This window comes from Salmo trutta, chromosome 20, assembly GCF_901001165.1.
Source record: "Salmo trutta chromosome 20, fSalTru1.1, whole genome shotgun sequence".
NCBI lineage: Eukaryota > Metazoa > Chordata > Actinopteri > Salmoniformes > Salmonidae > Salmo > Salmo trutta.
The window spans coordinates 45,007,007-45,019,280 of record NC_042976.1 but is presented as its reverse complement, the minus strand read 5'-3'; the positions used below and the strand labels follow the sequence as shown (position 1 = coordinate 45,019,280).

The 12,274-nt window shown below is 43.7% G+C and overlaps 1 protein-coding gene across 6 annotated transcripts in view; it reads right to left on the bottom strand.

Annotated features, from left to right (window-relative positions):
* The window catches only part of adarb1b (adenosine deaminase RNA specific B1b), a 181,238-nt gene that overhangs the window by 19,255 nt on the left and 149,709 nt on the right, over positions 1 to 12,274 (bottom strand). For all 6 annotated transcript variants that reach the window (XM_029703507.1, XM_029703513.1, XM_029703510.1 and 3 more), the window contains one exon: positions 2,974 to 3,048. In XM_029703507.1, coding sequence (XP_029559367.1) covers positions 2,974 to 3,001 — 28 coding nt within the window. In that variant the 5' untranslated portion in view covers positions 3,002 to 3,048. The remainder of the gene's footprint in view (positions 1 to 2,973; positions 3,049 to 12,274) is intronic.

Sequence of the window (12,274 nt, the reverse complement as noted above, 5' to 3'; positions counted from 1 at the left end):
GACAAGGACGGGTCCAACCTGAGATTTGGTGCCAGTATCGGAACGCTTTTAGATCCACTCATGTCATCTTTATACAACCTCATTTCTATGATATCTGTTACTTGCCTCTTGGTAATACAGCGCTCTACTTAAGAAAAAAAAATATGAAACCAAAATATATTATATTAATACATTTTCAAACGAGATGAACTACATAAGAGGCTAAAGGTTTCTGAAATTGTGAGATCAGAGCTCTTCGGAGGCTCTGTTGGGGTTTCCAACGACTTCTGAACAACATAGAATCCTTAGCTTCTGACAGGTGGCAATGTTCGTCAAGTTTCTGCATACTAAAATGCATCCCAGAAGCAAGACAAAACATAGGAATCCTGCTCTCACGTGTTTCCCAATTCTCTTATATATATATATATATATATATATATATATAGACTAATATATATCCTCCTTATAATGTGCACTTGTGTGCCACTGAAAATATAATATGTCCACATATGTGCGTTAATATATACAGTTGAAGTCGGAAGTTTACATACACCTTAGCCAAATACATTTAAACTCCGTTTTTCACAATTCCTGACATTTAATCCTAGTAAAAACTCCTTGTCTTAGGTCAGTTAGGATCACCACTTTATTTTAAGAATGTGAAATGTCAGAAAAAGAGTAGAGAGAATGATTTATTTCAGCTTTTATTTCTTTCATCACATTCCCAGTGGGTCAGATGTTTACATACACTCAATTAGTATTTGGTAACATTGCCTTTAAATTGTTTAACTTAAGTTGGGTGAATTTGGGTGAATTTTTGGCCCATTAAGTAGGGTGAATTTTGGCCCACTATTTTTGTTTCATCAGACCAGAGGACATTTCTCCAAAAAGTACGATCTTTGTCCCCATGTGCTATTGCAAACCGTAGTCTGGTTTTTTTAATGGCGGTTTTGGAGCAGTGGCTTCTTCCTTGCTGAGCGGCCTTTCAGGTTATGCCGATATAGGACTTGTTTTACTGTGGATATAGATACTTTTGTACCTGTTTCCTCCAGCATCTTCACAAGGTCCTTTGCTGTTGTTCTGGGATTGATTTGCACTTTTCACACCAAAGTACGTTCATCTCTAGGAGACAGAACGCGTCTCCTTCCTGAGCGGTATGACGGCTGCGTGGTCCCATGGGGTTTATACTTGCGTACTATTGTTTGTACAGATGAACGTGGTACCTTCAGGCATTTGGAAATTGCTCCCAAGGATGAACCAGACTTGTGGAGGTCTACATTTTGTTTCTGAGGTCTTGGCTGATTTCTTTTGATTTTCCCATGATGTCAAGCAAAGAGGCACTGAGTTTGAAGGTAGGCCTTGAAATACATCCACAGGTACACCTCTAATTGACTCAAATGATGTCAATTAGCCTATCAGAAGCTTCTAAAGCCATGACATCATTTTCTGGAATTTTCCAAGCTGTTTAAAGGCACAGTCAACTTAGTGTATGTAAACTTCTGACCCACTGGAATTGTGATACAGTGAATTATAAGTGAAATAGTCTGTCTGTAAACAATTATTGGAAAAATTACTTGTGTCACGCACAAAGTAGATGTCCTAACTGACTTGCCAAAACTATAGTCTGTTAACAAGAAATTTGTGGAGTGGTTGAAAAACGAGTTTTAATGACTCTAACCTAAGTGTATGTAAACTTCCGACTTCAACTGTATATTAGTGTAACATGGATGTGTTTGAGTGGGAGGAGGTCTTGAAGTGGGGAGTATCATTGACACATTGAGTACAGAATAATGGACTCCGGGGTAACCATGCACAAGCCAGGCAGGAAGGAATCTTAACAAGGGTGTGTGAGGGATGGTTGTGGAAATAAGTACAAAGGAGAATGACCAAAAGCATGAATACTGTAAAATGAAGAAGTGTCTTTTGCCATTTTCTAAAAAGAAGGGAATCTGATAGGAGCGGGTTGTGAAAATGGTCACACGAAATATAGCATGGAGAGAAGACATTCTCATCTATTTTGATGGATGGATTAATTTCACAGAATTGTTCAAAGAATTGTTCATAGTGAGATTGGTAGTGCTAAAATGAGTGGTCATGGGATTACATGAAATTGCTGACTTGATGAGTCAATTAATATTTAATGACCTTTATTGCAGTATAGCTACAGAAGACTTAAACGTCTCGTCAATTTCAGTGGAGTACTTTCATAATCTTTTTAGGCTTTATGCCTCTCTCAGTATACAGTATCTTGAACATCAGTGAGAATATCAGTAGGTATGTTTGGGACACTGTTTTTCAAACTGGCATGCAGCTGGTATGAAAGTGAGCAAAGACTGAGTATACGAACATAGATGGGACTGCTCCTGGTGTTCAAGTAAATTACACATTTCCATTGCTCAGAGCAATATTTGTGTACAGTAGCTATCTTGAATGTCCCTAAGAGTTGGATTGATATTGAACTTCATTGCATACCTGCTCATCGGGGGAACTCTAAATACGGAAACGGGCCGATTGTAATGAAGGATCTAAGGTTACATTGTCAGAGGTCTTCAGTGTGAAACCGGTGAGTGACTACAATGGTAACCATCCATTTAATCCTGGGATAGGGCAGGCAGCCATTTTCTTCTGTCTGTTCAGAGTGGTGGGGATCTAGGGACAGACACTCAATTCATAGGCATAGCTGCTGGAGCTCAGGGCTCAGATTCCTCCAAAAAATGTCCAATTAAATTTGAATATGTGAGGGAGGTTGAGATTTTTTAAGGGTGTGCATAGAGAAATATAAGTTGAATCCAAGGACATTTATTAAAGTTTTGTGGTGGGAATATCGAGTTCTGCAGTTTTGTATATGCACTGTGTGTGTGTCCTTCGTGTGTGTGTCCTTTGTGTGTGTGTGTGTGTGTGTGTGTGTCTAGGCAGGGGATCAGGTAAGGGAACAAATGGACAGCCAAACAGACAATTTGACAAAGAGACAGACAGACAGACAGACAGACTCACTCATGTTCTCCTCTTCATCCACGTCCATGATGAAGAGCTTCTGCTGGGCCCGGGGCTGCCGAGCTCCGGCTCCACCTGAGAACAACACGAGAGGAAGGGACGGTCGGTCAAACTCGACCTACTGTAGATGTCTCCACCACAACTAACACGCGGGCCCATGTGCACACACAAACAAGTAGAACTATAATAGAGGGGACCAAATGTTGGGGAAATGTCAGGGTCTCTTCCCTGTGGGCAAAAAAAATCTAAATATTCATATGTGTGCGCGCGCACACACACACACACACACACACACACACACACACACACACACACACACACACCCGGTGTGGTGAGATGAAAACGACACAGTCAGGTTAAGCCTACGGTGAGTGTATAAATATTCAGAGGTGGAAACTAATCTGGACGAGAGAGGAGAGAGAGGGGGCCCGGTGCTGACAGGTCGTAATAGTCGGGAGCAGTCTATTGTGACTTTAATATCCGTCCGATTAGACCTCATTTCCAGCTGCCTGCCGGGAGATATACAGCTATTGACATGGACAGGCCTTTTAGTTGGGGGTGACACACACAGCCATTTATCCTCCAGTAGAAAATGCACTACAGTACATAGACAGTTGTACAGTACAGCAAAGCCAATGGATTTCTAGCTGAGCAGAATTGGGTTCATGCACTTGGTATTTGTGCGAGATGGTTCTCTGCAGGTGAATGCAGCTTTTGGCAATATGTCATCAAGGAAAGACCTGGAATCTATACACAGATCTTTACTGAGATCATACTGAAATCTTTAAACGGAAGGGTGACCTGTGCGCACTAAATATCTCAAGAGGAACATGATCTACTATCAGCAGCCATTATTTATTACTCTGAGGACATTCAAAAATGAAGAAAAACAATGTTTTCATAACCTTCTAAATGAATTGACGTAGCATTTGATATAAGGTTGTTACCAAATTTGCCGACTTATTTTATTATATATTACCAAAATATTACCACAAAGTTTACGTCAGTAAAATTTGGAAACAACCTTCCAATTCCAGTCTTAAATTATGTAGGGTTGATCTTGAACATAGCCCAGATATGAACACCCAAGGGAGTGGTTAGTTTGTCTCTGGTCTAGAAAACAATGCTCCTTGTTAATAATCACATTCTCTAATGGGATTATTTTTCTTCTGTAACCTAGTTTGTTTTCCCCCAGTCCAATGTGCTAGTTGTCAGTCTTGGGGCGTCCATGTAACCTAAGGGGGAAATTCTGTGTACCACAGATTTAGAACAGTTGTCCTTCCATTGAACCACTTGGACTAGAACTTCAACAACTAGAACATATCATAGAAGATTTGATATGATCCATTTAGTCATTTGAGTCAATGAGAATTTTTCTTTTTAAAATTGCTCCGTATCTGACTTTTTCGCAATCGTTAGTTCGGCGGACTTCTGCGCTTGTGTATGTTCTCTACTTTACGTTTAGAAAACAAGTTACTGAGTCGAATGGTGCTTGTTTAATAAAGTTAAGATCAAAGCTAAATCAATGTGTGCAAGATCACATAACGATAGTAGTCCACATAACAGAACCAAATATAATAGCAAAGTATAACGTAAGACAAAAACACCACTGCATTTTTCTCTCAATTGGCCAAAACTCAACATCGCGCGTACCTAGGCAAAATACACAGGTAGTCTATGCTACGGTTAACACCTACTCTAAAATTCGCTCACTGTACATCAGTCAAAACAACACTGTAGGCTACAATGAAACAACCCTGTATCTCAAGAATGTTTACGATGCACATCCCCATGAAACGGATTGAGATCAAATGGCTGCAGATGCTGCATGGACGTTTCACCGGTAAAACTTGAAGGATTATCATTCACGATTGAATGAGGTGCGTTTTTTGGCATTCTGTTGCATTCTGTTGGTCACTCTGAAACTACAGACAAGAACAGCTGAGAGACTAGAAAAGTGAAGCAGGTGTGCCGAAATCATGACGAACCCGAGGAGAGAGAGCGAGCTGTGATGATGTGTGATAGGGAGAAGATTGTGCTGAATCTAGCACTCTGCCTTGGTCTCATGCACCATTCCTCACAGCGGACGCTTTCTTAAGCTAAACTAAATGGCCTAATTAATCTTGGCTTATGGTGGGTGACAGCAAATATGCTAGCACAATTATTACCCTATTAAAGACTCATATTCCGCCCCATAATTGAAAATGAAAAGGGGGGGGGTGAGAGGAGTTTGGGGGGGGGGGTTAGTTGGGGGGAGGGGAGGGTGGGTAGGGGGGGATCATTTGTCTCAGGTAGCCTAGCCAAACTACAGCCAGGTGTCCTTCCTTCGTCCAATGATACCCCTTGCTTCCTGCACCTCCCCACCATCTATTCTATTCCACCCGAAGGTCTGAGCGCTAAATGCCTGTTTGGATATTACAGGTTGGTAGATTTGCCCATTTAGGCTGGCTCGTGCACCCGTCACTTTTGATTTGAGATCACGGAGCCGTCTCGCCTCTTGGCTCATGAATCGGTTAGCAGCCATGAGATCAGATCCAATCCTACGACCGGTGCGTCTACAGCGTTCATAAAAACCTGGCTGAAGGAAAGGGAGGAGGAAATCCAGTGGTGAGTTAGGGCTGTGTGATCACCAAGGCAGAAACCGAAGCCTGTCTGATCAGTGGTCATTTAGACTAACTAACTAATTTGCCGCCCGCAGATGATCTGAGGGAAACGTCTGGTAGGACATCAGCGACGCCTCTTTATGCCTCAGTAGCCAGCTGAAGGTTGCCAGGCCAGGGTGGCAGGGTGCTAACTGGTCAGCTCGTCCCTGGATAGAGCCAGTAATAGCACAGCTGTTTTTGTGTTTGGCCTTTTGTGTTTGCCCACAGTCAATTCACAAAGGCTTTAACCAACTGCTTTTCCCCCCCCGCTCCACACAGGTCAGTGGCTATTAAAGCCATTGAAATCGAGATGAGTATCCTGACCAGGTCTCAACTCCCCATACCAGATTTAAACAGCGACTGCCTTTAAAAAGCAACAAATCCCTTTGAAAATAGCCCATGTGGCATCAATATAAGTCAGAAGCAGTTATTCTACTGTCAAAAATTGACTACAAAGTGTAAATAGGATCATTTTGATCATAAAATGAGTCTTGTCTAAAATGGAGGTTGGAACATCCGTATGTCACAACGGGTAAATGACAGTTGGGTTTTGATTTGATGATGTCCAATTGCCCACTAACATGGGGTGATCAGCTGCGGTGGTTGTTCTCTATCTAATAGCATAGACAGTGAGACAGACCAGCCCAGCAGCTCCGACTTTGTAAGACAACACGTCACACATTTTTTTAACTTGAGAAATGCTGCACCAAACACCTTAGTTGGATATAAAATTGCGCAACTAAAACATCCCCGGGAAAAAAAAAAACTCAAAATGAATGACAGATTTCTTAAGTTATCGTAGATTCATTCTGGGTATCAAATCAAATCATTAACCAAACGCGGAGTCGGTCAGGAAACACACCTCCAAGACTGAAATCTTGTTTCTCTAATGAGCAACAAAAACACACAAGTGCCAATCGGTGTGTTCAGTGGCTCTTTAAAGAGATTCCTTCCAAAGTTCTACAATTCAATGGAATGTTCTTTAGCATTCAAATTAGTGTCAGTCATTATCCTGTCATATACATGTTCCACTCTGGCTATGGAAAATAAGGGAGGAGAGTCATTGATACAATAATTGACGACACAACTAGAACTATAGCCATAACAATTTAGGTAAAGAACAATGTTAACGTCAGTGAACTACCCCTCAGTCTCATCGCTAAAGATGTGCGGCAGACCAAGTAGATCATTATGCAGTGGGGCTTGAGGTCTTGCGTTGCATTGTGCTCCTCTCTGTTTTAATCCTAATGCCCAAACGATACCCAATCCCAGAAGTTGTGAATGTGGCTGGTTTCAGAAGTATTTCAGAGTGGATGGTTGGGCCAAGGGAGGGAGAGAAAAGATGAGAAAACTCAAATTCAATCTCGACAGCGTGAGGGACTGAGGGAAATAAGATGTTTTGATTTGTCTTTCATCCCTCGCTTTTTCTGCGGTGGAGTGATAGCACGGCGCTTCCGTGCAGGGAGCCCCGGCCGCCGGAACAGACGAGAGGGTGAGGGGGGATGGAGAGGACGGGTGGGAGGGAGGGAGGGAGGGAGGGAGGGAGGGAAGAGAAATAGAAAATGCAATCCTATTCCCGGTAAAAGAGAATCATTATCTCTCCTAAAACAGCGAGCGCAGGACTGGCCTGCCGTTGATAGAAAGTGGGAGGCAAACAGTCCAGCCAAACGCTGATGGGGGTTGAGTGATGGGGGAATGAGAGGAGGAGTAACTTAATAGGAAGAGAGCATGAAGGCTGAGGTTCATGAAAAGAAGTTCATTTCTGTCCGGTAAAACCAACTTCCTTCATACCTTAAGGCAACAGGCAAAGAGGTCCAACAAGTTTGCAATTCACATCTACAGTACCATCCATAATGGAAAAAGCTCAATGTATACATTTCTATGGGCATATTTACAGGAGAAAAAAAGGTCTGCAACCACAAAGAAGAACATTATTTACAGCCTTACAGGAGCATTGGCAGTGGCATAGGTGTAAATGGTCCAATGAAAGGGTGTTTTTTGATTGATCCACTGACAAGGTGATGGCTTGTGATTGGTCTACTGACAATTTGATTGTTTTTTTATTGTTCCAATGACAGGAAAGCTCAGGTCAGGGGCTCTCTCCGTGAAGCACCACATTGTAATTCACCCTAAATGGCTTGCTCTTTATTTTGATTGAGCAACGAGTCACATAGCACTTAGGTAACGCCACCTTTTACCGGGATTCCATCACCTCTCTATCTAACTGTAATTTCCTGTAGGCTAAATCAAAACAACCTTTCTGAGGAAAAAAACACCACAGAAGACAGAAGAAACTAGCAGCATTCTGACAAATGTCTCCAAAAAGAAGCCACTTTTCAAGATCCAAGCCATCACCTCCTTTTTGTTGGAGAGGAGAATTCTTCTCTGAAGGCGGCAACGCGGCCTAGTGGTTAAGAGTATTGGGCCAGTAACTGAAAGGTCGCTTGTTTGAATCCCCGAGCCAACGAGGTGAAAAATCTGTTGATGTGCCCTAGAGCAAGGCACTTAACCCTAATTGCTCCTGTAAGTCGCTCTGGATAATAGCATCTGCTAAATGACTCAAATGTAAGTGGACTTCTTGACGGGCTCCACCAGGTGGTAAGGGTAGGCAACAAGACATCTGCCACGCTGATCCTCAACACTGGGGCCCCTCAGGGGTGTGTACTTAGTCCCCTCCTGTACTCCCTTGTTCACCCACGACTGCGTGGCCAAACATGACTCCAAAACCATCATTAAGTTTGCTGACAACACAACAGTGGTAGGCTTGATCACCGACAACGATGAGACAGCCTATAGGGAGGAGGTCAGAGACCTGGCAGTGTGGTGCCAGGAAAACAACCTCTCCCTCAATGTGAGCAGGACAAAGGAGCTGATCGTGGACTACAGGAAAAGGTCTCCATTAACATCGACGGGGCTGTAATGGAGCGGGTCCAGAGTTTCAAGATCCTTGGTGTCCACATCACCAACGAACAATCATGGTCCAAACACACCAAGACAGTCGTGAAGAGGGCACGACAAAACCTTTTCCCCCTCAGGAGACTGAAAAGATTTGGCATGGATCCCTAGATCCTCAAAAAGTTCTACAGCTGCACCATCGAGAGCATCCTGACCGGTTGCATCACCGCCTGGTATGGCAACTGCTCGGCCTCTGACCGTAAGGCGCTACAGAGGGTAGTGCGTACGGCCCAGTACATCACTGGGGACAAGCTTCCTGCAATCCAGGACCTATATAATAGGTGGTGTCAGAGGAAAGCCCATAAAATTGTCAGAGACTCCAGTCACCCAAGTCATTGATTGTTTTCTCTGCTACCGTACGGCAAGCGGTACCGGAGCACCAAGTCTAGGACCAAAATGCTCCTTAACAGCTTCTACCCCCAAGCCATAAGACTGCAGAACAATTAATCAAATGGCCACCGAACAATTACATTGACCCCCCCATTTGTATTGTACACCGCTGCTACTCGCTGTTTATTATCTATGCATAGTCACTTTACCCCTACCTGCATGTACAAATTACCTCGACTAACCTGTACCCCCGCACACTGACTCGGTACCGGTAACCCCTGTATATAGCCTCGTTATTGTGTTAATTTTAATTATTTTAGTTTATTTGGTAATATTTTCTTAACTCTTCTTGAACTGCACTGTTGGTTAAGGGCTTGTAAGTAAGCATTTCACGGTAAGGCCTACAGTTGTTGTATTCGGTGTATGTGACAAATGAAGTTTGATTTGAACTTTCATGTTTGCTGCCTTTCAAAGCTGTTCCCAGGTGGCTCCACAGCAGAGAGAGACTTGACGACACTGCAGCTCTGACACACAGACAGAATTGGTCTTTGGCAGCTCTGGGTCTATCAAACACAGAAACAATTTTTTTCATTTTATATTTTTTTAACTAGGCAAGTCATTTAAGAACAAATTCTTATTTTCAATGACAGCCTAGGAACAGTGGGTTAACTGCCTTGTTCAGTGGCAAAACGACAGATTTTTACCTTGTCAGCTCAGGGATTCGATCGTGCAACCTTTCGGTTACTAGTCCAACGCTCTAACCACTAGGCTACCTGCCGCCACAATGCGCAAACGCAAACAAACATGCACACAAATGACAATATTTACTGCACACTCGACCAGGCTAACGGAACAGGACCATGGACAGAGACACACCAATACAGACTGCTCTACACAAACGTACCACTACCACATGTGCAAACCAGTAGAATACACTACACCACTATTCAATCCAAATCTCTATCAGTGAGTTTCCGGGAATAAAGGGAAACAACTTTCTTCCCACAAGAAAGAAATCCAAATGTGTATTCTTACAGCAAAATAAAAATCTTAGGATAGAGGTTTGGATTTTTAGAGCACCGCAATGATTGAAACGCTTTCAGTACACAGTGAAGTGCTAAAAGCAGGAGGTCTGCTTAGAAGAGATGGAGGTGAAGAGGATTAGACTGTCTTTTATTGTGTTCTAGACTTTAATATTAGACAGTGGGCAGTACATCACCAGGGTGCTGATGTGGAGGACTTGGAGGTGGATAGATGGGGAGAGAGACAGACACAGACAGAGTATCAATATGAATTTTTTATTTGATGGTTTTATGTGAGATTGCCTTTCAGAGGGCCGCTGGAGTGGCGGGTCAGGAGAGAGAGCAGGTTATAATGGGAGCGAAAAATATGGTGCAGGCACACACACACACACACTCTGCTTTCTCTTATTAACACACACACGCTCCCTCTCCCTCTCAGTTTCATAAACTTTTCTCATGTGTTCTCATTCTAACACACACACACACACACACCCTCCCTCCCTCCCTCCCTCCCTCCCTCCGCTTTCCTTCAGGTGTAGTCATAAATCAGCAGAGCGCGGGGACATGAAATCCCCCAGCCTGGCAGGCTGGGCCAGTAAATGGCCGCTCGCTACCTCCCAGAGTCCATCAAGGCAAGGACGAGTGACCGACCGCCCAGCACCTGCTGACACGCTGGGGACGATGACAGCCGCCACCACGCTCCCCTTCCCACCTCACCTGTACCCAACCCTCACCTCCCCCTCATAACATCTCCTCACTTTTTTTATAGACAAGATTTTCACCCCCCCCCTTCAATCCCTCCCTATCCACGTCCAGCCCCCGCATCCATATACTCATTATTTGTCTGTCAGGCCAGCGGACCATTTAAGCTGTGAAATATGCGGATAGGTAGTGCTGAGCCGCTGGCAGAAGCCCTTGTAGCTAGCTGGTGGCTGAGCTGAGTGTTGATGCTCTGTCACCCTGGATGCTTCTGCAGCCCAACTACACCTTTCTTTCCTATGCACAGACTAGAGCTTATGCACTGGATTCAAAATATACAGTAGATGGTTCCCTACTGTAAAAAGCTTGACAAAGCAGTGAAATGCTAGGGACGTGTAAACAGACAACTTGACAAAGCAGTGAGATACTAGAGGCAGTATCGCACAGCGTTGCATTGACACAGCCTTGGGAGGATGGGAAGTGCACTTCATCTAGGAGTTAAAGTCCCCTCCCCTGGAGGTCACAGGCCAACAAGAGCCATTGGGAGTCATGATTGAATGAGCCAGTCAGCGAGGGGGAAAGGGGGGGGAAAAAATGAAAAGAGAGAGAGAGCGAGAATATGAACCAATATGAGAGGTAGAGAGTGAGAAAGAGAATAAAAACAATATGAGGGAGAGAAAGTGAGAAAGAGAAAATAGACAGAATGGTGAGAGCAGAGTGAGCAGAAGACAAGGGAGGCTGACAGGGAGCAAGAGGAAGAAATGAGAGAGAAAATGAGGAGAGAGAGAGAGAGAAAAAAAGAGAGAAAGTAGACTATGATGAATGGCTATAGGAAGGAGGGAATAGGGTGACAGGGTGGTCTGTCACCAATGCTCTCAGAGGGCCTAACACAGACAGATAGGTGCAGTGGTCAGTGCATGCATTCCATTCCAATCCATACCACTCCAGCTCCTCTCCCCGAATTTATATTTGCGGTTTGAGCCCATATAGTGTACTACTTTTGACCAGGAACTTTAGGGCTCTGGTTAAAACTAGGGTGCACTATATAATGAATATGGTGCCATTTGGGACGTATCCCTGATGTTGAGGGAGGATAGTTACTACAACAGATGCAAAAGACACAGAGGGCTTCTAAAAAATTGTTATCTTTTCAGGTCATTCTAGTTCAACAGTTGAACTGGACATTTAAGGGAATTTTGCAATTGAGTTTACATTTTACAATTACACTTTGGGATTGACTGGGAAGGAAATGAATTTGACCCTGATTGTAAGGCTGCGTGCACATCCCGTACTGTCTCCTCAGTCCTCACTATGGCACCTGGAGCAGGTTAGAGCTGGAGTGGAGAGACCCTACAGTTTGGGTCAATTGCTTGATATGAGGAGTACTTGAAATTCAGTCTTTCTAAAACCACAGATAGAGACACAGACTGACAGAGAGAGTTAATACCCTAAAATGAACCAACCTTTCAAATAAATTAAGAAACTGTTCCACACTTCTAAAAATGCATCCTTACAAAAAGGGGCTTGGGTTTAGGTGGTGGACGTGGCAGGGGGGCGCGGTCTGCCCTTCGGCGTGGCTGAATTTCAGAGAACACTTTAGAGGCCCCCATATTGGCGGTGTAGAGACGTTTTTGCATTTTTAAGCCAACTTCC